Source organism: Emydura macquarii, unplaced genomic scaffold (genome assembly GCF_026122565.2).
Source record: "Emydura macquarii macquarii isolate MOO-44397 ecotype Brisbane River unplaced genomic scaffold, CSIRO-AGI_Emac_v2 contig_691, whole genome shotgun sequence".
NCBI classification, from domain to species: domain Eukaryota; kingdom Metazoa; phylum Chordata; order Testudines; family Chelidae; genus Emydura; species Emydura macquarii.
Genome location: NW_027130828.1, coordinates 5,780,422 through 5,807,090, shown reverse-complemented (window position 1 = coordinate 5,807,090; position 26,669 = coordinate 5,780,422). Strand labels below are relative to the sequence as shown.

Genomic DNA, 26,669 nt, shown 5'->3' with positions numbered 1-26,669 from the left:
TTTTATCAGTAGGTCTTAAAAGGCGATCTTCACAAAGGGAAGTCAGTATCATTATCCCTATTTTAAAGATGGGGAAACCGAGGCAGGGAGTGCTGAATTGACTTGCCCAAAGTCACACATCAGGCCAATGGAGAGCTAGGAAAAAACCCAGGTCTCTGGAGTCCCAGTCCAGTGCTCTACCCACTAGGCAACTCCTGCCTAGTCAGGTTACAAATGTGACAAGAACAAACATTTTATAAAAAAGCTCAAAGAACTCTGTTGGAAAAAACCCCATCTTCCTACCGACTGAGACAGCTGGACTCGAACATCACTGGCATCCAGTGGTGAGGTACTGGACTCCTGGGATTTCCTCTCTGAACTGGACTGGTTCTCCTGGTATTTCTTGGATCTCACAGGCAGAGACAAGAAGTCCTTCCCCGTGATCTTCAGGTCTCCCATGTGGTGGCTATCCCCATTCTGCTCCTTGGGAAGAGAAGAAATAGTCATTGAACAAATCATTCAGCTGAGGCTTAACCTGGTGATTGCAGGTTTCATCTAGAATCTGTAAGAAATTAACCTTGAGTTTAGAAACCACAATTGCACATTTATGATGGTGCCATGGTACCATAGAAAGTTATGTGACTGATTCACCTTTTAGTAGTGGATAATAGACATTATTGGAGAGGACGTATCATTCAAAAGAAACAAAATTAGTCCAGCTTACACTAGCTCATCGCTAGCATTTTTAGAGAGTCCAGGATGGAAGAGGGGGAAACTGTTGTTCTCTTTACAGAGGGAGGAATATTTTAGATATTGTGTGTATAAATCTACACCAGTAATTTATTATATTTACCAGGCACATAGATAACCATCCTACAGGCCTGACTGCAACTCCAGGCCAATGGATTAAGATGTGACTGGAGGTAACCACCACATCAGAGAGGTTTCCTAGTTGCCCTCTCTTTTCCTGCCCATCAGTTATCTACCTCTATAACTGCTTTTCAAAGACTGCTCTGGTCAGCCAATTCCCTTTCCCCAAAGGGGCCTGATTCCCTGCTGGAACAATATTGCAAAACGCTCAAGTGGTCTCAATAACATTTGGGATCTGGCACGTTCAAGGATATCCCCCGTTTGTAGCAAAAGCACAAACTATCCTGCACAAAAAACTTGGCCTAAATCATTGACGCAGCGATACAGTGAGTGAGACAGAAACAGCACCTTCTTCTCCACTCTTAGAGCTCAATCTGCTTAGTTTATCAAAAAGGAAATGGAGAGGTGATTTGATTACAGTGTACAAGTAGCTTAACAGAGAGAAAACACTGAATACTAAAAAGATCTTTAAGCTGGCAGAGAAAGAGATAACAAGCAGGGTGGATTGATTTAAATCAAAGAAATTTAAATCAGCTGATTTTAATGATTTAAATCAGCAAGCAGGAAACCTCAATTTAAATAATTGATTTTAATCATGTTTTGCATTTCTACTTTTTAGTTATCTTCCTAAAGAAAGGTTGATTCTCATTAGTTGGTAACCACTACAACATGTTGATTTGCAACTAAGTATAGCCCTTACACTAAATTTGGTATTTCTTTTTGCTAACCAGATGGATACACTGTATCTATACACATTTATTTAAGCAATTATATAGTGTAATTTACACAATTTACTTAATTTATTCAGATTCTTAATTTTTACATTTTTATATTAAAATATGGCTAATGATGCATTTCTAATTTACTGCATGATGATTAATTTATTCACTTATGATTTGTGTCAAACTCTATTTGGATTGTAATTCAAATTCAATTAAAATGCACAAAAGGAGCATTTCTCTTAATTAAATAAAAGCACCTTGGATGTGCTGAATACATAACAAAAAAAGTTTATTAAAACGTATTTCACATTTAAAGCTAAATGATTTATTAAACAACAGACGTATTATCTGCAGTTAATGAACTGAACAGCTTGTATCTGGTCATCACATCCCTCAAGGATTTTAGAGCTAGTAGATCTCACCCTCACACACCTAGTTTTTATTTATAGATTGGAGGAGGAAAACAAGCTATCCTGGTTTTTCAACTCAGTTTTTTAACTGTGATTGAACTGGCCATTGAACCGAGCTAGCTGAATAAACCGAATGAAGAAAATATTCCCTCTACACCTGTAGAAGAGGCTACTGCTGTCAAAAGCTGGTCGAACCCTTCCATGAATTCTGGTTCCAGGCACTGACCCAGTGACTTCCATCAGTTCAGGAATGTGACTTCCTTTAAAACACTTCAGCAAACATGCCCTGCTTAGCATTTTTTTGGTATTTAATTTAAATGATTTTAATAGATTATAATAAGTTTCGGGCCTTAACACAGGTTGCCAATTTCATATTTAATTTTAAATAGGTTTGTTTTTAAAAAATAAATCTGCATTCAACTTACATTTAAAAAATCCTTTATTTTTATCCACCCTCCATCCAGCAAGATCCAATAGCTGGAAGTTAAAACCAGACACATACAAATCAGATGCACAGCACAAATTTTTAACAGTCAGGGTCATTAACCAGTGAAACAAACTTGCAAGGGAAGTGGTGGATTCTCTATCACGGTATCTTTAGATCAAGACTGGATGCCTTTCTAGAAGATATGCTTTAGTCAAACAAGGTACTGGGCTCAATACAGGGGTAACTGGGTGACATTTAAGGCCTGCGTTATACTGGAGATCACACTAGACCTAATGATTTCTTCTGGCCTTGAAATCTATGAGTCTATGAAAATGACGGATGGCTCAGGGCAGGGAAGGGTGAGAGAATTAGGAGATAGAGTGGAAATGGGGCTGAAGAGATGAGACAGAGATGTGAGCTTTAATCAGCTCAGAGCAGATGCCCCCGCCCCTGGGCTGTAATCACATTCCCTCCAAGTGGGCTGGAGAGCAGAAGGAAAAGCGCCTCTGACTACGCTGCCAGGAAAAGACCAAAATACTCGCTCCCCCGGAGGGCCACTTAAAGGAGAATGGCAGAACTCAGCTCTGACGTCTCGGCTGCTGCGTGCTGACAGCTCCCATTTACTCCAGCCTCGCAGCGGGACCCCTGGAAGCTCATAATCCTGCCTGAGGGCTCGGTTATTACACTGAAGAGCAGGAAGCATAGAGCAAAGCACACATCAGCGAGACGCGGCCTGCGAAAGTCCCCAGGGCCATCCAGTTCCTCAACACTAGTTGGCATTCGGATGCTCATTCAAACGCCTCTGACCTTATGTGCCACCGACCGCCTTTGTGAGTGTCACAGCTCCCAAGCCAGAACCGCAGGCTGGATTCTGCCCCAGGAAAGGCTGGCACAACTAGGGCCAGTCCAGACAGAGAGCATGGTGTGTCGTGGTCACCGTCGATGGGAACGAAAGGGGCCGCGAGAACGTGGGGACTGCGCATAGCACCGGCAGCTGAGAGGTCTCTGGCCAGATTTACAAAAGGTATTTTGGTGCCTAAAGATGCCGATGGACGCCGAGCAGAATTTACAAACACCCCTAAGTAGGTTAGGTCCCTGATTTCCATTCAAAGGCGGTGGGACTCAGGCACTTTTGTAAACTCCACTAGGCGCCCGACTCACCTTTGGTTGCCTAAGTATCTTTGAAAATCGGGTCCCTGGTTGCTAGTCCTTGCCTGACTCATGACTCTCTCTGCAACCTTGGGTGAGCCACTTCCCCACTCTGTGCCTCAGTTTCCCCATCTGTAAAGAGGAGGGGGTGATAACCCTGACACACCTGAGATCTATGGATGGAAAGGGCTATAGAGAGGTAAATTATTACTACAGATTCCATTCAAATCAAGGCAGAGCGCAACTGCCTGGGAAATCTCCTCAGGAAGAAGGCAAAAAAGTGATAATTGCCAACAGGATCCCAAAAAGAAATTCAGTGACCTGGGAAAGGTTTCATGGGAAAATTAAATGTTTCCTGAAAGCCGGAGGGTTCAGTGTCTCCCAGCCGGCTTAGACATGAGCCTAAGCTCGCGAGAGACAAAGCGGAGAAGAAATACACCTGGACCCGACATTTCCTATGGAGAAGCCACGGGTAGGAAAGCTTCGATGTACTAATGGAGCAAACCCCTGTGGTAACGTGAAGTCTCATGTATGTGACCTCTCATTCCACATTCGCTCCGAACAAAGCCCTGCCCCAGGGCTGAGACTGGCCACCCAGAGCTAACGGGGTTAAATGCTAACTATCATCCTCTCCGGGAAGGGCTGTTTGTTAAAAAGTATAGCGGCTGGTTTTTCAGCTTTCAACTGTTAAGTGCCTTTTTTGCTAGATCAGCCTCTCATCTCCTCTAGGTTCCCCTAAAACCCTTTTTGGTTAACCCCAGGGCCTCTAGTGATACCTATTAATTGCATATGTCCCTGCAGATGAAGCTGGCCAACAAGCCATTTCAAAGTCCTGCTTATATTTAATCTCCTAGGCCAGCCAATGTGAATTTGGTTGTCGTGCTTCCGCCCTCCCCCTCCCCCTCGCCTCCGTTCACAGACAGCTCTGCTTACCTTTCCAGAGGGGAACTTCAAGAAGTCCAAGTTGTCCATGCTGTTCCTTTGGATTCTCTTAGGCCTGGCTCCTGAAAAAAGCAAGACAGACTTGCATGAAGTGGCTGTCACCTGTCGTCGGCATTAATGTCATGCAGATAAAATTCAATCCACAGCAGACCCCAGCTCCTGTTAACTGGAGTGATACAAAGTCAACAGAACAGGATGTTGCAGCCCTATCATCCTTGAGATTCAGAACATGTTTTGTTCTCTCTTGCTTTGTTTTTTTTCAAACCACTATCGCAGTTCAGGGAGGAACAGCCAGAGGCACGCGAAACTTCTCATACTAAACTGGACACCAGGCCAGCATCACACTACAAGCCTAGAATCTGAGCCAGGTCCTCAGTATTGCCAACTGCAAGCATTTAAAAAAAAAATCACAGGTCCCTCCCCACCCCCATCCCCCAAAAATCATAAAAATTGACTTTAAAAAATCATGCGATTTAAACAAATAATACATTCTGGATTCTGTTTCTTTGCCATCTGGTTTCTGAACCTTTGGGATGTGCCTGAGTCACATCTTCAAGCTTCTCTCCACAACCATGAAGGCTAGAAACTTAAATGAAAGCTGACAGACTTACAAACTAACATGACTCCAGGAGCTGGAGCATCAGGAGAACACATCACTTACTGACGATGAGATCATGAGAGCTGGCAACACTGAGTCTCTGTGTTACCAGCAACTTGATTTTATTAAACTATCACGTCAGGAATATAACGGATGAAGATGGATTTAGCTTCTGACTTTAGAGTCCCCAAACTCTTCCATCTCCATGTCTCTCTCTAGCATCCTTCCTTTTGCCTCTGCACTTCCAACTAGATACATGAAGCATCTCCCACTATGCCCTAGTCACCGTGGCTGGGAAAACTCCTGGCACAACCCCCCTGCCTTGCTCTCCCCTCTTCTCGGGTGTCTGGGCTGGGGTGGGAACCATGGGAGGTTCAGTGATTTCAGGAGGCAGTGACGTGGGAGTTTTCAGGCTGAAAGGGACACCGCTGGAGGTGGAGAGGACATGAATGCATGTGAACTGAAAACAAAATCCATGCCGGCTCCTGAGAATGGAAACTACAGAGCCTTGTATGGTTTGTATGTACAGCAAATTCACCAAGAGCAAAACGGCCCTGATTTCCCATAGCAACGCCCATTAATCATCTCAGTTCTTTGTATCACAGTAGCGCCAGGTACCCGGATCAGGATCGAGGGGCCTTTGTTCTGGGGACTGCACAAAACACAGAGCGAGGTACAGGCCCACTCAAAGAACTTACAATCCAGTTTAAGACAAAATGCAACTAACATACGTAACAGACAGACGGCATGGGAGAGCCAAGTAACTGTGGGGCAGCAGAGCAGCATTACACTTCTACAGAGAACAACAGTACCAAGCTGAGGTTCCACCTGCACTGGCAGTCCAATATAACCAGGGCCAGGACTCAAACTAGGACCCTCCTAGACTGTAAGTCTCAGCGATGCTGGGTGCACCAAGCTGAGCCATCCCGCTAACTAGCCTGGAAGTTGTTGTCCTGAACTTCTCCTGGGCACACTCAGTGCATGGGTTCCATATGCTGAGAGGACAAGTCCAGATAACTCTTGTTGTGATTGGTACTGCAATAAAAAGTGGTCTAGTGCATGTAAATTTCATTTAACTCACCTATATCTAACCGCACCACCCCTAAACCCTCTCCCATCAGCCTACGGTGCTTAGATGATTACAGCCCTAACACCCCACCTCAGAAAACACGGACATACATGTTTAAGTCCATCTCTATTCAGCAAAGCAGAGCAGCACCAGCTTAATTTTAAGCATGTGCTGAAGCCACATTAAAGGCAACAGGAATTCAACATATGCTTAACGTTAAGCCGGAGCTGATGTACTTTGTTGGACTGGAACACTTTGTGGAATCGTAACCTAAATAGAAATTACATTTCTCTAGAGAAAAGGATTTTTTGTTAAGCTTGAAAGCAAAGAGCAAGACAAACACCGGGGCAACCACCACGTCCCTCCAACAGGGAGATCTGGAGTCTTGCCACAGCTGCAAAGCCAAGGCCAGTTCCTCAGCTGGCGCTCGCTCAGCAAAACAGGACTCTATCCCGGAAGTCAGACCGTTGCTGCTGACGTTGGCCAGGGTCCATCCACAGAACTCGCCAGCTTTTGGAACGAAGGAAGGCCTCTGCCACTCGAAGCAACTCAGGCGGGGCTAGTTTGCTTTTGCAACGTTTGCGTCAGTCCCTGCCTGGTGATAGCACCTGGCTGCAGGAGGGACAGAAAGGCTGATCCTGTGGATGACAAGGAGAGCACGGACGTGGTCGTTCAGACACAGGCTTTGCACTCAGAACATGAACAGGGCGCAAGTAAATACATACTCGGGTCAAATTCTCTGGTGGTGTAAACTGACGCAGCTCCACTGAAGCCAATCTACACCACCAGAAAGTTTTGGCCCAGGGCATCCGTTGCACCTGTCATCAAGTCATTTGAAAGTGTTTTGCAAACACTGCCAGGATGTCACTGCCCCTGTTTTACAGCTGAGAGAACTCGGAGCCCAGCTACAGCACAGACCTGACAAGGACGGTCACGCAGCAAAAAAAATCTACGTGTGCTTCTCCCAGCCCAGGTACAAGCCTTTCCTTCGAAGAACCTCCCATTACAAACAAAAAGCATTTCTCAGGCAACGTTTACTTCAGAACAATCTTTCACGGCTGGGACTGGCTCCTACATCGGCTCCGAAGGCTGCTCCCTGATATCCAGGAGTGTTTGCATCCTCTAGGCAGCAGAGAAACTCGGAGAGAATCTGGACATGATCATTTTTTTCTGCTCCTTGAGATATTCTCTTGGGTTGCATCTGTCTGAAGAAGGAGTCCATGAGTGAGCTGGGAAACAGAAGGCTGGCTGTGCGGGAATAGGGGTGTGGCAGTGTTAAGGAGCACTCAGTGAAGGTGCCCAGAAATCTCCAGAGCTAACTGAAGACTGCTCAAGGCACTGGACTTTCCCTGAAATAAGCTATGGCCTCCTACATTATGTGCAGCGAGGGGTTTGGGATAAAAATACTTATAAACATTTAAGCAATTTCCACATTTTGTTCTTGCTGAAGCAATGCCTTTGAGAGATGAAATCCAGTGTTTGAACGCAAGCATGCGTCACGGTGGCTTTTAAAGCCACTTCCAGGAAAGCAGAGAGACCTGTGTCTGATTAGATAAATACAGATAATTTCTAACTGCCTAAAGAGTCGCTAATTATACACCTCCATCCTCAGGTGCTTGTGTGTATTTGCAATAGCATTAAACCATCGGAGATAAACCATTAATCTTTGATCTGACAAACCTACCTTTCCCTTTGTTACTTTAATACGTGTATTCAGCTGAGGCTTTCCCAGTAATAGGGGTGTACACAACAATTTGTTTTTTCAGTTGTGGCTGTGTATTCTTCCTTTATTAGCAATAGGGTTTCAAATTCACCTCAGCCAAGGGAGGGAGAAGTTAAGAGTTAACAAATACAGTTTCAAAATAGACAGGCAGACACCTCACCTATTTTCTTGGGGGAGAAATTAAAATCAGTTATGGGGCCAAATTCTGAACTTAGTTATAACAATTTTGCCACACTTGAGTAAGACTTTATTCTGCAAGCAGCCCTATTAAAAAAAAAAAGAGTAAAGTACTACTCAGTGTGAATAAAGGTCTCAGAAGCTGGCCCTAAATCTGGAGTAACTCCACTGGACTCATTGGAGTTACTCCACATTTACACAGCGGTGCAACCAAGACCAGAATGTGGTGCCTTTAATCTTTGAATCACACTCAGCCTCAAGAATAGCAGACAGTTCCATACTCACCTAACCACTGGGAAAATGGGAATCCAGCTAACTCTCTGTCACAGACCAGGGCATCTCTTCAGATGGCTCCAAGTAACTTCAAGGTGCACTCAGTCGAGTCCCCACAACCTCCTCCAGATTATTTCCCCCAGAAATATCTGTAACAGCCTAATATTCAGCAAAAAAACCTGACACACACTTTCTCTCTCTTTCCTCCACTGATCAACAACGGCAGCAGCCGCGGATGCAAAATATTCAGCAACTGAAAACCTGTGTCTGTTTCTCTGTAGTATTTTTCCTTCTCTCCCGTATTTATTGGCATGTTTACGAAGCCCATTGCAGACTAACGGAAAACCTCAGGGACATTTCTAAATGCTCTCTCTGTCTTTAAGGTTTGCTGAGGTCTTTAATCTAGCACGTTGAAACCTTCTTGTGAACATCAGCTGAGCAACCTAACTGACTGACTGTATTCATGGCTTATTTTTTTTTTTTGGAGAATCTGGGGGGAGGAGGGGGCATTTTTAATACTCAAAGTCATGGGTTGTTTTTTATTTTAAATACTTTTTTAAAAATATAGGAACAGCTAAATAGCCCAATTAACCAACCAGAATCTCTCTGACTTGACAATTTGGGATGTGTTAAATGGTTTTCACATTACAGTTTTTTCATTTTATAAAACCAGATGAGTTAGCCACCACCTGATCTTAAGCAGGCAGAAGTGATGGCCTTCATAAACAGATCTGTACTGGGATAACCAGAGAGAGAGAGAGAGAAAGAATGTATTTATGCATATATTTATACCCTCTTTCGTACCCTTCTGTATGTACAAACCCCGTGTTCCTACCTATTTACCTCTCTCTTCCTCCCACAGAAGCTCCCCATATCTACCTATATCCAACACCCACACCCATCCATACCGACCTCTCTCTCTCTCATACACACATTCTATGTTTACCTATATTTATGTATTACTATTCACAGCACCTACCACCTTGAGGAGAATTCTACCATCTTTCTACCATCATCATGTCAACAGCCTGGAGGGACTAAAACATGGAAAGTAGGTTCCAGCTTTGCAGGCCATGGATTCAGTTGTTTATCAAAAATGACTGGCCTGGAAAATCCTGCCTTTCTCCTCTCCAACATCTAGGGTAAGCCTTGGGAAAGACTCCCCCTGGCAGCTGGAACTTCACTACTCAGCATCCTGGCCTACCCGTCTTGGTGACTTTGCATCAGGCCGTGGAGGGGAATGGTTGTGAACCATGATTGCAGTGCAGGAATCCAACATGAGGTGCTGGAACGCGCACTTCCTCTAGATACTCTCCAGCCTAGCTGAGGCGACATTAATAGGTCAAAATCTTAGTACGTCTTGACTGGATGGACCTACCATACATCCCGGTTGGGATGTCTCGTGACACCTCTATGAGTTTTATCTTCCAGGGGCGCTCTTTGATAACAATGCCTGCAGGATCAGGGGCTCTAATTTTATCAGCAAGAGAGAGAGAGGCCCAAATCAGAACCTCAAATCTGAACCCTAAGGTTGGCTCCAAATCCCTGGCTTGAGCCTGCTGCTGCAGTTTTGGGTTGGGTGAACAGCCAAAGCCAGAAGTTACCTGTTCTCCAGGCCAGAGGCCAATAAAATCCAAGATGGCAGGCAACTTCTGAGGTCAGATCTCACACGAGCAGCATCAGAGGGCCTGAACACTAGTGAGGTTTCGGCCTCCAGTGCGAGTGGTAGCGCCTTATCCTGGCTCTGTATACTGTGCAGCTCTGGCTCCCGTCAATGCAACCATCTCAGTTTGGCGGCTTAACAGGCTGAGTCACATGGCTGGTGGAATCACATTACAGCTACGACACTGGGCAAGGCACCCTCATTCCACCCACCCCTGCAGAGGGAGAGGGGGGCTTACCTGGTGCTCTCTGTGAGATCTGAAACCGCAGGTGGAAGATGAGGAGATGGCTTACACCGCAGGGGGCTGCGGCTCTGCTTAGAGAACTCCCTCTTCCATCTAATCCGGGCTCATTAACAGAGGGAAGCATTTATGGGCACTCGGAAAGCTGTGCTGGCAAATTCCACTGGCAACATGCCATGGGCGCGCTTTACTCTGGCGAAAAGACCAGCCAAACAGGAAGCACTCCTTAATCAACCCCTTCAGTGCCAAGGCTTCATCCCAGTGCTTCTCGGTCCGTTTAGCTTAACAAAGAGACGAAGGGGGTGACTTGATCCCAGTCTGCAAGTATCTAGATGGGGAACAGCAACTTGATAATGGGTCTCTTCAATCTAGCAGGCAAAAGTCTAATGAGAGCCAATGGCTGGAAGCTGAAGCTGGGCAAATTCAGCCTGGATATAAGGTGTAAATTTTTAACGGAGAGAGTTATTTACCATTGGAACAGCTTACTATGGGTTGTGATGGAGTCAGCGTCACTAGCAATTCTGAAATCAAGAGAGGATGTTTTTCTAAAAGATCTGCTCTAGTTCAAACAGGAGGAAGGCCTCCGGCCTGTGTTATACAGAAGGTCAAACTAAGTGATTCTTTCTGGCCTCAGAATCTATGAACGTGCGTCCCAGAAGAACGATTTATATTAAAGGAGTTTCCAGATGCACAAAGCGGGAGCACCACAAAACCAGAGGCAGAAATTCCCCCTTCCGCCCCGCACACAGACACCACATGCAGCTTTTATTTGTCGCGCCAGGAAATTCTTTAAGAATTGAAAGAACAGACGTGAAAGGAGCGGAGGAAAACGACAGCCATTTGGACGTGCAAACTTGTGGTGACCAGGCCCTTTGAAATCAGACCTGGGCGCAGGGTGTTCCCCTGCAACGTAGATAAGGGAAACTACCTACCTAAGTACTTAATGGCTCCCACCACCAGGACTGTGCCGATTAATAATAATGATTTTTAAAGGCAGGCAAGGTACAACCCAGCACACAAAACAATCCTTTGGCAACTCATCTAACCAAACCTACCCTATGCATTGCCACAGGAGGCATAGGGACAGGAGAAAACAGGACCATAACACGCCTTTGCTTAAATACTATTCAGCGTAAGGCTTGCTTAGCATGCAGAGGTCGTAGCGCATGTCGTGCTTTCAACTCTGGGCCAGGAGGCTATGGAGTGAGACCTTGGGTTTATACCACAGTGCGGCACGCAGGGCATGTGATCTGGGCCTTCGGTTGAAACGTTCAGCCGAGGATGCACCTGCCCTGTTTCTATGGGAAGCTCAAGATTCTTCCCATGATGCTTTTCAGGAAAACGAAGGCACAATCCCTGCACCCGCCTGGCCAGCACTGTGTCTCCCCCTCCATTGTGCGGCCATACCAGCTGGGCGCTGAAATGCTGCCCCGATGGCCTTTGAATGCCTTGGCAGCACTTCAGATCACCCCCAGTGGCAGTTGCACTGGGACGGCTGTGTGCGCTGTACAGGCCTGTTCCGTTCAAGCCGCTCTCTCAACAGTGCAATATATGGAAGTCTTGGAAGAGGAAGGCAAAAAGAAGAGAAACATGTTATAAGATGACGAGCACAAGGCATTCTGCTTGCGGGTGGAAACAAGCACCCCCATCCTCGCACGCGCTTATGTTTGCACAGCACCGTTTAATCACCAGGAGCCAGGGAGACTTGCCCACCAATTGCACGCTGAAAGGCTGGGGTCTGTACTGACTCAGAAGGAAGAGGAATTACCAGTGCTGATTCCTGCGGCACCGGCAATTTTCCATGGAGGTCTCCCAACAGCCGGGCCCGGGCTTGCTTGGCTTGTGAGACTGTAGTCACCAGTGTGGCGTGGTGCAGCGGGGGGTAGCTCAATACAAGATCAAACCTGACCACCGAAGCCACCAGGATGGGAAATCTCTCCTCACCACCACCCAGGAGCAGGGATTTTCCTAATCATGGTGATGTGTCACCCTACCTGTAATCCGGCCTCACACATGAAATCGCTGAGCGTGAGTTGGGAATGCTGGGGCGGAGGTGCACCCTTTGTAAAGACATCTCCCATAGCGGACTGGCACCTCGGAGATGCAAGCCTTTGATAAGATCCAGCAGAACATGTGTAGGGCCGGTGACTCAGGGAGCTGTTAAGGAGCATTCCTCGAGATGACATGTGCTTTGATGACTCCTAGGCTCCCCCACCCCCGGGGAGCTGTCTGCTCTATCCCCGTTATACATAAAGCAAAACCCCCTCTGGAAATGTAACGGGCGACAGTTCTATTTGTGGGACAGGAACATGCAGTGCCCCTGTGGGAAGGCTGCACTGGATTAAACAGGATTAAAGCTGACAGCAAAACTCCACCGAAATGCAGTCTATAAATGCTACATGGCTAGGATTTTTTACCCTCCCTCTCTCTGGCTCTCCTGGCAGAGTCGCGGTGCAGCTTGTGTGGCTGGGCCAGTAGCGTGACCCAGTGCCACTCTGGGCACAAGAGCTGCCCTACAGTGCACCAGCATCCCCACAGATGAAAACAAAACACGACAATCTCTGGCTTCAGCCCTCGGCTCCCTTCAGCGCTTTCAGGAGCCATTTTTCTATCCCCTGGGGCCTGATCCAAAGCCCAACTAGATTAACTGAAAGATTCCTGTGTGTTTGTACCGCACCTAGCGCAATGGGGCCCTGAACTTGGCGAGAATATCTAGGCCCGACCATAAATACGAGTCCATCAGAACAGCTGCCCGGTGTTCAAAAAACAAAACCACAAACAGGGGCCCTGTAAAACTAGACTTGGCTTCGAGGGATCAGAACGGCCCCCTGAGATGTGGTCTGGTGATTGGAATGCGCACAGCCTGGCTCTGATCTCATTCTGCTGACACCTAATCAGGGAAATCTGTGTCAAGCTGAAGCTCCATTATCACGGCAGCCTCTTGGGGGGGGGGGAACGGCGCGAAAGGAGCCGAGGGGACGGAAGAAGCCTCCAGTAGGAGCAGCAGCTCACTTAGGGCTTTAATAAGTTTTCAAACACATCATGGGTTCGCAGCCATAAATCCACTTGACCTCTGTTATCATTAACACTCCTCCACGTGGCTGACAAAGGCTAGCACTTGCTTTCCCAGCCACCATTAGAGAGCATTAGACAAACAATACTGGTTATTTGCAGTGAACCGGTGCTGATAGGCCAGAAACCAAAGTGCTGGCCCAGGCCACTTAACACCTGTCTCTGGGCGGGGTTGCTAAAGTACCTGTAACCTTGGGATATTGACTTTGCCCCAGCGGATTTCCCCTTTTGGCTTGATAATGGCTGCAAGGGTTGGGGAGGAGAGGAATCCTGTGTGTGGGGAGGAAAGACGAGGAAATGCAGTGAGAGGGTAGCAGCTCAGCTACCTTTCAGGCAGAACATGATAGACTCTGGTTAAACCATCTGCAGAGAGGAAGGATGTTCTTGAAGGTGCTGGACTGAGCCCCCTAGCAAATATTCCCTGAGTAACCTTCGGCAAGTCTCTCTGCGCCTCACTTCCCAACCTATACGATGGGGATGATAATGTCCTCTTTCCCCCACCACCGTGTCTGTTTAGACTGAGCACTTTGGGGAAAGGACTGTCTCTCCCTCTGGGTCTGTGCAACACCCACCACCAACGGTCCCTGATCTCCAGGGCGGTCTCTGTCTGCTACAGCAAATAAATAATCACGTGTGTGCACACAGGCTGTGATGGCACGTGCAATGCTCAGAGAACCTAGCAAAAGGTGACTCCCCAAAGCCAGCTGCTGTACTTGTCGTATGCAGAGTTACAAACATTGGGACTCTATCTTATTTTCTTTACCCAAGCAAATAAGACACTTCAGCGTGCATGGACCACTGTTTGGGGTCTGCACTAAGCTAGGAAAAAATACAGCTCAAACTCCAATGGATAAGGATGTAGTGAGAAAAAGCGTGAGATCAACCCATGGGGAAGGGCCAGGATCAAACCTGGCTGCTTCCCAAGTCTAGTTGGACTCTGCCCCTAAATGCTGAGTTCCAGGACAAGGCTCTGCATTCTGGGCCCCTTCCTCAATATACCAAAAGCAACTAACTGGCTGGGGACATCAGGTGCCAGGCCACAGAGAACCTGTTTCCGCTGGGACAACAGGGTACCAGTGTGTTTGTGCTGCCTCCTTCGTCAGAGCGCTATTCACTGGCAGTAAGAGGAGTACACAGCTAAGTAAATATCAGCCCTCCAGGCAGATCCGGCATGTTTTAAAAAAACTTCCCAAGATAACAGTTATGAGGGCTTTTTCCCCCGTGACATGACTGTTCCTTTAAAATAAATATAATATACAACATCAACATTTCACTTCTCAACCGAGCAGCTTCTCATCTGCTTGATTTGGCAGGAGATGCGCCGCAATTTTGTCACCCTACTTCTACACCCTCCGGCAGCCTGTCTGACAGCTGGACAACTGGCTCAGAATAGCATTAATAATATTTCACAAGTACACGGCCCCTAGGAGCCCACAATAGTTCAGCAGATTGTGTGCTCCTGGAAGGCAGCCACCTACGCGAGGGGCAGCCTGCAGTCGGTGCCTTACACAATGGGGGGGTAGAGGGAAATATTGGACAGAGCAAGCCCTGCTCTTCTATCTTTAATGTCCGCACGGGACAGGCAGGACTTGAGATGGAAAAGTCCCCCCTGAGACAGTGAGATCACAGAAGCATCATATCCTGGTGGAAAGTGCACCTGACCTGCACAGAAGTCAAAGAATGAGGCGGGGAGGGCTCGGAAGAGAACCCTAGCTCCCATCTGAGATGGGGCGTCCTCTTTGAGGGCTCCCCAGGATAGCAGGGAGACAATAAAGGAACCTCAGGCCCTGGGAGGAATGGGCAGCCCCTTGGCCTGCTAAAGGAGAGCTTAGAGCTTCTTACACTGTAATTATCAGCTTGTGGAAAGAAGCAATGGATCAAATAGGAGCTGAGCCTCAGCTAAGCAGTGACATGCTGTAATTAACACGGGCGGCTTCTGAAGCAGCTAAACAAGCCCAATTAAGGCAGCTGTGTCCTCCAGACCGATTCAGGGAGGACACAGCAAACAGCAGCTCGCCCAGGCCACTCATCGGCCCTGCAGCTCATCAAATGTCCACAGCGCCAGCCCCTGAAAGGAGGCATGTGACCCATACTCCCGGCGCTGGTTTCTCACGTGCGCTGACGTGCATTAGAAGCACAGGGCCTCTTCCTAACTGAGCACCTTCTGGCCAAGGATCAGAGCTGCGTTATTGATAACGACTTCAGCCTCAGAAGGAGGAACCAGCTGCTAAGACAAGACACGTTCTCTGTGGGACAGGCCGAGAGAGAACTCAGCGACCAAACAGGGCTGCTGTTCATCTCGGAGGATCCAGCTCCCACTGTGACCTTGAACGGCCCAGGGTAGAGCCTGACGGGAGATGGGTGGCAGTGCTGGACTCTGGGCTCCCCCACGGTGGGTGTCATCAGTGCTATCCACCCTGGAGAACTCCCACTGATGGTGCTAAGCAAGTTACAGCTGCCTTGAGTGCTGGTCCCTGTGGAGAGTCGATTGGGCCAGCCCCTCTGTTCGCATAAACCAGTGTAGCTCCGCTGAACTCAATGGACACCAGCTTTGTTCACTGAGATGATAAAAGAGAGACCTCAGTCATCAGGTCATCTCTCCAAAACCCTTTGAGTGACGCAGCATTCAGCACTTCTCCACTGTAGTCATCTCTTCCCCATCAGAGAGGAAGCAAACAAAGGCTTGGAGACAAAATGCTCTCTGCACTACTCAGATACAGTCGTGGTGGGGCCACAAAAGTACTGAGATGGAGGTGCTCTACAGCCCTCTATTCAAGGGTCTCAAGATGCTTTGCAGACATTGTGGGCTTGCACTTACGTGGCGCTTGTTATCCATAGACCTCAGAGCACTTTCTCGTTGTGCCCATTTTACAGATGAGAACAGCAAGGCATGGAGAGGTGTTGAAATTATTTGCCTTAGATCACATAAGCTAGGCCTGCACCAGAAAAGGTTTACCTACACTCAGGCAAACTTCCTAGCACAGATGCAGCTTATACCAGTTAAGAAGTCCTTTTGCTGGCATAGCTTATACTAGTCTGGTGAGCGAAATAAGCCAAAACTGGAAAAGGCACTTTTGTGCATGACTGTACTAGGCCCAGGGCACAAGCATAATTTTTTTGGGCCCAGTATGAACTTGTAACATGGACCCCCTCCCACACACATACTCATGAGGGTTGCAGCCAGGGCTGGGCCCCCCAGGGCCTCCGGGTCCCGGTAAAGTATACCCTTCCTCCCGCCCCTGTGGGGGCCCTGACTAGGCCTTTTGCCAGATTGGAAATGTTGCCCTCTCCTCACCCTCCAAAAAAATCACACCATTAAGTGACATTACTATATCTGCAAAAGTTTCTCGTGTAGCCCTGGCTATAACATGTCAGTAGCAAAGTAGAGCACATGCCCTGGGGCAAACTCCAGCGAACAAATCCTTTCCACAGATCAGTGCTAGTGCTACATACAACGCAGCCTTTGCAAGAGAGGAATTGATGCTACAGACAGGGGATGCACAAAGGCCAGAATCTCAGACGATGATCTCCCCAGGACAGACATCTGCCTTGCAGTTATAAAACCCGCAAGATGATACACCCAACCCGACCTTCTGCAGAACATTCCACAGGGAGTATTTCCCCAGGTCACAGAGAGACTGGACCAATCCATGGTGGGGATTTCTCTTTACATTAATTATTTTTTCTTTACTATAATGGGAAAAAAAAAACATGTCTGGGTGCTTCAAGCAACACAACATGCTCTAAATAGTAGGATCCCTGTGCGTCTCTGGCAGGGTATTGTATGGGTGAGAAAGAACCATTCATCTTTTCCACTCAGCCCCCTTCTAGCCCCAGGCACCTGGTCTGCTGTGTGTATTCTTACATTTAACCCTGCCATGTATTTCAGCTAAGAACATCACTACCATGGCCATTTCCCGTGCCCGTGTCTGGGCAAGGAAACTGCTTACTGAATGCGCAACTTGGAACCAAGCACGGTGTATACCAAGAAGCCAAGATACAGGTGTAGATGGTAACAGGGTTTTTGTGCCACCATCTCAGATAGACTCCTTCAGTTCAAACATAAAACAGGAGCTTTTATGAGGGACTAAAGATTTCCAAAAGTATTAGTTTCTCCCAAAATTAGAGGTTTGTGGGTTTATCTGAAGGAGTCACTAAAGGTGCCATGGGATGCCATAAGAGGCGTTATCTGGCATCTCCGGCCATATGTACATGCATGTGCCATGGGACACCAAAAGAGGCATCATCTTGACACATTCACTCAGATGCGCTGATCCCTGACAGCGGCAGACAAGCTGAGCAATCTCCTCTGACATCTAGAGAAATGAACACATCAGTTTCGTTAGCTCAGTGCCGTCTCTCCTAATCCAGAAACATTTCCTTCTACTGTGACCAAAACAAGACGTGCTGTACTGCACACTTATGTCAGCAAGGAGAGGCAACTGGAGCTAGTTATACAGCAGACTAGAGGGGGAAGCAAGTATTCTAAAACACAGGGTACATGTTTTTAAATGGCAGTAAGAGAGGATTGGCGGCACTCTTAACTTGGGCATCCCAAACAACTGAAATCGGAATGACTTTCGCTAGAGGTTCAATCCCATCAATTCTAATGGTTCAGAATAGGCTGGACTAAGGGCTAGCAAGGATGAGGAAATCACGCAAGGAGACCAGCGATAACGCTCTCCCCAGAGCCCGAGCTGTCCCACACCAGTCGCCCTTGCAAGCGGTGTCACTCCACGCCCTGCAACGCGAAGTGGAGTCAGGCTGACTTGCTGCTGGGTGTGAAAGCGCAAGCAGCCCAGAAGCAGCTTTCACTTAAGGGACACACTGAAAAATTCCACCTCGCTGGCTGGCAGGGACTGGCCTCTGCCTTCTGGCTAGCATCTCCACCCCCTTTCGACGTGACCGAGCTCCTTCTTCGCATCCCTCCGCCCCGTTGGCAGGGTTCCCCAGATCCATGCCAATTTCTGCAAGGGAGAGAACAGCCACGGAGGAGCTGAAGGGAGCGAAAGCAGGTGATCTGCAAAGCACTGCTTTATTTAATGTACCAAAAAGACCGGAGTGAACCCGCAGGGAGAAAGACAGCAAATGCCTCAGGCATGTGGGAAGCACAGCCTAGTGGTCTGAGCCCAGAACTCGGAACCACAACCTCAGACGTTCTAAGCTAGCTCTGAAAACGACTCCCCACCGAGGCCGTGGGTGAGTCATTTGACCCGTCTGTGCCTCGGCCTGCAGAGAAATCAAACTCACCTTCCTCACAGCCGTGCTGTGGGATCGCTTAATGCCTGTGAAGTGCCAGGCACTAGGGGCTGTCCTACTATTTAGAGCAGAGCCTGAAAAATGAGACTCCGCACGGCAGGTCAGAGGCAGCTGTGCCCCTGCTCTGGGAGCCATGCCCCGATGTCTCAGAGCGGAGACCCCCCAGCCCCACCTCCAGGCTCTAACCTGAGCAGGGAGCACACATTGGGCTGTTTGGGCCTCCTGCTGTCTGGATCCCAACCCGGCACAGGACAATGGTTTGCATTGTTGGTAGCTGCCTTGGCTTGCACTTGCTATTTGCACAGCAGCTTCCCTTCATTCTCTCCAAGCAGCAAAAACCAACCAGTAACCAGTTCTTAACTTGCCCCCAGGGGCTCTTTGGCTTCATAGCAGGCATCCTACCTTGGGCGTGAGCCCCACCAAAGACCCGTCCTCGGCTTATAGGAAGCGACCGACAGCTCCCTCCGCTGCCTGCAGGCTACAAGATTAAAACGCAGGGACCAAGCTGACTTCTCAGACCTGGACCCTTCTCTTCGTTCCATAGAGAAGTGAGGAGTTATCAAAGCCAGGTTGCCTGGGTGTCGTTTCAGCTGTGTACACGCTCAGCTGCGGGGATGGTAAGGGGAGTCCTAGTGCTAGAAAACACGTCTCATTCCCCTCTAAGCTGGGCTCCAGGGGCAAGGTGCCCTGCTGTGCTCAGTAAGCACGTGAGCCATCGCCGGGAGGGTTCAGCCAGTCCTTCTCCACCCTGGGTATCTGTGAAAGAGGCTGGAGCCCAAGGCTGACGTCCCCCCCTGAAAAACAGGACAGGTGCAAGCAATGGGAAGCTTCCTACCTGGCCCCATTTCCTCAGCCTGCTTCGGCCTGTTTCCAAGGGGTCAGTCCTCTTCCAGGAGAGTCACTCGACTGAAAGCGCCAAAGAGGGGGCCAGGCATGGACACCCGTCCGCTAGGCACTGCATTATCCTAAATGAGACCAATACGACCGATCTGAGCCCCCGGCAGGAAATAATCAGACGCACCATCATTTCATGCATAGAGCTCGAAGTGCTTTACAAAGGCGGGCAAGGCATCCCCCCATTACAGATGGGGAAACCGAGGTAAAGAGACTGGCAGTGCCTTGGTCAAAATCACACAGCAAGTCAGGAGCAGAGCCAGCCATAGAACCGGAGTCTGCTGACTCCCAATCCGGTGCCCTGGCCCAGAATCCCCTAAGCTTTCAGGAAACAAGGATCGGGGACTGGAGAGGGAGCAGTTGTCCTGGCCACTCCTCTTATTTGTAATAAAACAGGTTCTGATGTGGGAGGCTGCGTGAGAGCTCCTGCAGAACGGCTGCTCTGTCTGCACACAGCCATTGCAACGCTCACCGCTTTCTGATGTTCTTTGCCTGAACAAATTCTGCTCCAGCCTGGACCCAGACAGCTGGGTGGTAACTACCACACCTGCCGCAGGAGGAAGACTGAATAATTGCCTCACTTAAAGAGAACCAGTAGGTGCAGCCAGTCCCAGCCACCCAGAGCACCAGCCTGGACAGCATAGAGGGGAAAGCCGCCCCAGAGCACCTAGTCCATCCCCAAACGCAATGCGGGGCAGCTGCCTGCAGGATCCCAACCTCACCCGAGTCACTGCTGCCCCCTGGAATGGAGAGTACAACGCAAGGCAGCCAGATAGGGCGGCTCACACCTCCTGGCCCAAGAAGCAGAGAAGGTGGGGGAAGGACAGGTCCTGCACAGAGACGTCTCGAAGCTGGTGATGGGCCAATCTCAGAAGGTTCGTCTGGGATGAGCCCCCACAAAGTGTGGGTGGCATAGAAGCCTCTTTCCTGCGGCCACTGAAATCAAATGCAGATCCGGTACCGCTGAAAGCAGAGGTGGCACAGTCCAGTGGGCCTGGTTCCTATTCCTATCTCTGCCACCGACTCGCTGTGTGACCTCAGGCAAGGCAGGCCACCGCGCCGTGCCTCAGTTTCCCCAGCTGTTCACTGGGGATGAGGAGACTCCTGCTTTGTAAATGGTTTTGAGGCCTATAGATGAAAAGGGCTGAGCCGGTGCAAAGTGTTATTTACTCAGGGGCGACCAGTTCAAGTCCTCATGTCAGAAATCTCATGAGAACAGGTTCTCTGGGGAGATTCGTGGCCCTTTCCCTTTCCCAGGCAATTTTGTGAGGAGAGATTCACTCTCTGGGTGGTGAAGCTGAGGTCTGGGCCGAGTCTCTGGGTAGAGACTCAAAGTCTAAAGGCATCAGTGAAAACAGGTGAAACTCCCTGCGCATGTCCAAACCCTAACGGTTCAGTGGGGAGAGATTTGGGCACCAGCCCTGGTCAGTCACATTTCTCCAAACCGGTTCCTCAACACAGCGGTAACCAGGTGAAATTCTCAGGACCGTGTTATGCAGGAGGTCAGACCAGATGATCTAACGGTCTCTTCTGATCTTTCAGTCTATGGAACCTGGATTCCCTAAATAAAATAAAAGTGCCAATCTCTCCTGAGCAGAAGTACTGCAAAACCCTTTGTTTTCCAGTTCTGCTGCATTCAGCCCCACATACCAGCGCTTGGTGCTTGACTACAGCCCGTTGATTTGCTCTGTCTTTGTTCCCCTGGCTTGTTTTTGTTTGTTGCTTTAAGCTCAGCATGCTTGGGTTTCCTGACAAGGTCGCTGATTTCACAAGACTTTTGAAGCTGCCATCCCGCTCCTCTGGCCTCCAGCTTTGTCTCCAAACAGCCAGTTGTTCAAGGAATATTAATGAGATCACAAGGCACCCAGCAAGAGGAGCAAAACAGCAGAAGATATGGATCAGATAAGAGTCTTTTCCAAACGCAATGCGAAGCCCATTAATTAGATGCGAAAACAACCAGCAGAAAACGAATGTGGTTTGACGACAGGGCTGGGGACGGTTCAGTCTGAGGCACAGATTCATAGAGACTGGAATTGAGACACCACTTAGAAAGCAATTCAATTGACTTCAAGCAGGTAAAATGTTTCTAATCATGCGACCTCTCAGCCATCAGCTGATTTTAGCAGCCACATGAATACCCAACAACCGTACCCGCGCACAACGCTCTGAAATGAAAAGGGTCGGGGTTTTCAAAAAGCTTCCCACCTAAAGATTTACTGACCCAAAAAAGCATGGCCTGTCCCACAGTCAAACGGAGTGTCAGCCGTGCTAGGTCTCACCTGCCTCCTGGGACAGACAGATTTTCCTCTGTCTGTTCCCCTTGCTGTGAATTGTTGCTGTCAACGATAACCATGCTTTGATTATCCGTTACGACCACCAGACGCACCCATGAAAGGGCCTGGCAACCGTTCACTGAGCCTCGCTGCACGCTTGCGAAGCAGAGGAGCGTTATTAGCCTCTCCTGTGCGCCAGGGACTTCAGCCAGTTCACACAGGGAGGGAGTTAGGCTAAGGCGAAGGCTACGCTGCCGGTAGAATCCCACAGCTGGCCTGTACCCGCTGACGGGCTCGGGCGAAGGGGCTGGTTAATTGCAGTACAGACATCTGGGCTCAGGCTGGAGCTGGGGCCCTTGGACCCTACGGGGTGGGAAGGTCCCAGAGCGTGGGGTGCAGCCCAAGCCCGAATGTCTACACCGCAGCTAAATACCCCTTTAGCCCAAGCCAGCTGGCACAGGCCAGCCCCGTGGGTGTCTAACTGTGGAGTAGAGGTACCCTAAGAGCCCGGGACAGAACCCAGGCGTCTGTTCTCTGATTCCTCTGCCTGAACTACAAGACCAGCCTTCCTCTCTTGTTACACACCTGCCACTATCATAACACGCACACAATAATCACACACAGGGGTCACTGCAAAGGCATTCATGCTGTGGCATAATCAGCATTTACCATAACGAATCGGAGCATTTCCTTCTCTCTCTTGCAGTAAAAGGTCATTCTCACACAGCACAAATACCTGTTTTAGTGACAGCCCGTGTTCTCTAGTTGTTTCCGTGGGTGCAGATACACAGAGAGATATACAAAGACAACTACGCACATATTCCACAGAGGAATACAGCTGTGCAAAACCTCCGTCGCAAAGGATCAAGGGGTGGGTTGTCAAAACTCACGTGGTTTGGGGCTTCACTGAAAGTCCTAACTCAGGGTAAGTTACGTGATCATTTCATCCACTGCTGAAATGCAGCTACATTTGGGGTGGAACGTGGCAGCTGTTTAACACAACCTCTAGAGAAGTTATAATTTCTGCTTCAGCAGGCGGTGAAGAAGAACGCTGTTTCTAATCAGGAAAGCTGCAGTGAGCAGGCAAATAAAGATCAAGCTAACCTTTCAGTACTCTGCTGTGAGAAGGAGCTGGGGCAGAGCTCTGACGTCGAGACACTGGGCCAACACCAGATTTTCCAACTCGGGTGAAAAAATGTTGGGTTTTTTTTCTACAGTCGAAATTGGTCTGCATCCGTAAACTGTAGCCAGATAATCTCCAATTTGATGGACAATCCATTAACCCCCCAATCACACCCAGCTTCTGGTAAAAGATGCCAAGAAGCCATGCTTCAGAAATTGCTGTGTCACTGAAAGAAAGGACAGTATTTACCTCCCCTCCCAGACCTGTCTGCGAAGTCCCTCCTTGGAAGGCCATAGTTCCTTATGGAAAGCTGCGACGTTTGCCACAGGCCCGCCGTTCACTGCCTCTCTTGCACTCACCTCAGCTGGTTGCTTTTTTTATGATTATTATTTATTTTTTCAGAACATTTTGTCCTTCTCTTTGGAACGAGGCTGACCTTGGAAACCCAGTCAATGGCCCCCCTGATGAATGAGGTTATTATAACCTATACAAGCCTCAGACAAACAGTGCCGCCTGATTAACGCTGTGCTCTCTCGCCCGCTGATAATTATGCACGTAGACCAACACCGCTTTCCCTCAGTCACAAAGGTACTTAGATCAAAGGGGAAAATTAAATCCGGCTTTGGATGGTAATGCACTAGCCTGGGGCTCGGAGGGGACAGTGGCGAGGTTGATGGGCCTAAGATTTGCCCCAATTCACCTCCTTGCATAATAATTAGTTTCAATTATCAAACATTCCCCGCCCCCACCTTTAGCCCTGAAAAAGGCTTAACCCTTCCAGCGCTGGCTGATCTCCAGGGGTTTGGGCTCTTGAAGACCGGGGAGCTAAGGGCGCTGTGCGAGGGAGGGGGGACGGTTTCCGGATCCTAGGAAGGGGAACAAGCCACCCAATGGGTCTCTCCCTGGTGGGAAGCCCCCTCTTCCGCCAGGCTCAGCTCAGCTCAAGTCTGCTGCCTCTGACTGCTGGCTCAAGCTGGGAACCAGGGTGGGGGAGTCGTATCAGGGAGGCAGGTCTAGAGAGAGGGAGTGAACAGCACTAAGTACCTGAGGCCCCAGCTCCAATCTTCCTGTCTCCAGGGGGGAAAGGTACAGCTGAACACCAGAGCCCCAATTCTACATCTCTCCCTCTAGATGCAATTTTGGAATAAAGTGACTTTTTTCCCAACCTAGCTTAAAGCGCTTACAAAGCAATGCAAACGCCACCGAAAATAAAAATGACTTTTATCCCAGATCAGCGCGTGAGCCCAGGAAGCTGCACGGGCAGAGCCACAGTGGTATAATTATTCCAGTACAGTGGATGCTGCTCATTAGCAACCTCTTGGTTCCCAGCAAGATGCTGCTATTATCCAAAAGTTTTCAATAAGTCAAAGGCCTGTGCTGGAGACAGCAGCATGGGCCGCCCCACGGGCACCTGCTGCCTGCACAGAAGGGAACGGGGGAGCCCTGGCTGGAGTCCCAGTGCTGCAGGCTAGTGGGGGGAGGGGGGTGTGAACAGGGCAGCAGCGGGTGCTGGGGACCCATGGGGCTGCATGGTTCCTTTCTCTGCCCTCTCCAGGCTGCACTCTGCCCTGGCACCGCGGTCCAGGCTCAGCACATCACAGCACTGCAAACCTGCCTGTGGCCTGGGCTTCCACGGGGAGCAGGGGGCACTGGGATGTCAAAAAGTTATTCCTAAGCAGCATGGCAGCTGCCAGTACCCAAAGCCCTTTAACATCAAAGTGAGTGGGAGGGGACTGGCTCCTGGGAAAGCCTTGCTAACGATGGAGAGCTGTCTTTATCAGGATTGCAAATGGCCAGCATCCAGTGTGTGGTTCTGCCTGCCACTTCCCCCGTGTAGACAAGCCCTGCTATGCAGCAGGAGACCCCTCCGCTGGTGCCCACCAGCCAGTACTATCCAACACACCCGGTCCCTAGAGCTGCCCCGCAATAGAAGACAGACAAGGTCAGGGCTGAGGCAACTTGGCCAAGCCACTTGGGGACATCTTGCCTTGCTGGTGCCGTTGCGTAGATAAACAGATTGCATCTCAGATGGGCACACAAGCTCCTTTCAGCCACACTCTGTTCCATTGTAGAACCAAAAACAAGGAAGCAAATCCAACTTCTAGGTTAATTCCTGTCTCCACTCAACACAAAACCATCTGCCAGAGGGAGGAAACATCTCAGGAGGTGTCGGAAACAATGGAGGTCAAGAATGCAGGCTAATGAACTGACGAACAGTGACAAAAGGAGGTCAATCGCACGCGTGGTACAGCTGCAGCATTCCAGACTGGCTTTGAGAGAGCTGAGCTCAGTTCGCGCTGCAGCACTGAACCCGGGATGGCAGGGCCGGAGCCTGGCCGAAAGCATTTACAGCCCAGTGGAATGATTCCTCTGGAAAGGCGTTTGGCATTTCAACTCCAGGTTCCACCTTCAAAATCAACACGCTAAGCAAACATTCCTGGCTAATTTCATTTAAGCTCCCTAAGGAAAACACTGAGACTTCTGTGTGATCCTCTTTAAATCTGTGTTGCCAGGGACAAAATAATCAAGGCTAGAGAGAAGTGTCAGCGCTAATAAAGTCCTATTTAACTAACCAACCGCCCCCCCCAGGATGTTACTGCATCTCTGGGAAGTAACAAGATCAGTTTGATCAGCTACACTGGAATTTGTCAATATCCTCTCCAGCCCCTCCTCTTAAACCATTCAGAGGCAGTACTGATGCAGGAACCAGTCACAGACACAATTTAATGGACCTTTTCGTGCATTTTATCATGTCTAATCGTGATCAGTGTCTGCTCACATATACAGGTAAAGTTATCTAAGCAGGATCAAGGATGAGTTTGCACTTGGATGGGAAACCTCCAAGAAAGTGGTGCTCGTAACTGGGCAGGTGCCAATCTTCCACTGAGCGGCGCTGAGTGTCCCAGGACAGCACTCTGTGTGTGCTGCGCTACCCTATGTGTCACCTGGGCTTAGTAGATAACGCACTGATTGGGACTCAGGAGACCTGAGCTCTATTCCACACTCTGCCACTGGGCAAGTCACTGCCTCACCCTGTGCCTCAGTTTCCCCATGGGGATAATGATGCTGACCTCCTTTGTGAAGTGCTTTGAGATCTACTGATGAAAAGTGCTACCCATGAGCTAGGTATTGTTATTAACTTTTAAAGGAAACAAAACCCAAGGCCTGACCCATTCCTGGACATTAAAGATGCAGCAGCCCTTTCTGTAAAGGCCGGCAGTGTTAGCACCAGCATCTTCCCCACATTTCTTACATTCTGCCTCCCTGAAACTCCCCCTGCATTTTCACATGGACACCGTCTTCTTCCCTTCCTGTCATAAAGTGGCGTGCAGCATAACTATTAAGCAACCTACCCGACGTCCCTACAGACGGCTGCACGTCAGTGGTGGCCCTATCCACGTGGTTTGGGAAAGGCCTTGGGAAGAAGCAGCACAGTACACATGTATCCAGCTTCACCAGATATGAATTATTCTGGGCCTCTCTGACAGTTGTTTGGTGTGCTGCGGTCCCCAGTTTTCATTGTGCTCTCTAAGAGCATGCACACTGCAAGCGCCACCCTTGCAGACAAGAAAAGGGCACTGTAGGGTGACATGCCAGGGGCCCACAGGGGCCTGGGAACTACGGGAAGAGATATGGATCAGACAGCCCGTTGCTACCATGATAAGTCCTGTCTGTCCTGCTTCCAAAGAACGGACACCCCGGAGCAGTGGGGACGAGAACTGGTTGGAAACATTCTGACCAAAGGGGGGTTTCACCATCGGAATTTACCAATTCGTCGAAAGCTAAACGTCCCATGATGAAGTCC

The 26,669-nt window shown here is 49.0% G+C and overlaps 1 protein-coding gene across 2 annotated transcripts in view; it reads right to left on the bottom strand.

Annotated features, from left to right (window-relative positions):
* The window catches only part of GPSM1 (G protein signaling modulator 1), a 113,595-nt gene that overhangs the window by 36,370 nt on the left and 50,556 nt on the right, over positions 1-26,669 (bottom strand). The window contains exons 10-11 of one of the 2 annotated variants that reach the window (XM_067541815.1): positions 4,491-4,561; positions 283-462 (exon numbers count right to left, since the gene is read on the bottom strand). In XM_067541815.1, coding sequence (XP_067397916.1) covers positions 283-462; positions 4,491-4,561 — 251 coding nt within the window. Of the gene's footprint in view, positions 1-282; positions 463-1,197; positions 1,369-4,490; positions 4,562-26,669 lie in introns of those variants that run through there. The other variant, XM_067541816.1, reaches the window with a different exon arrangement.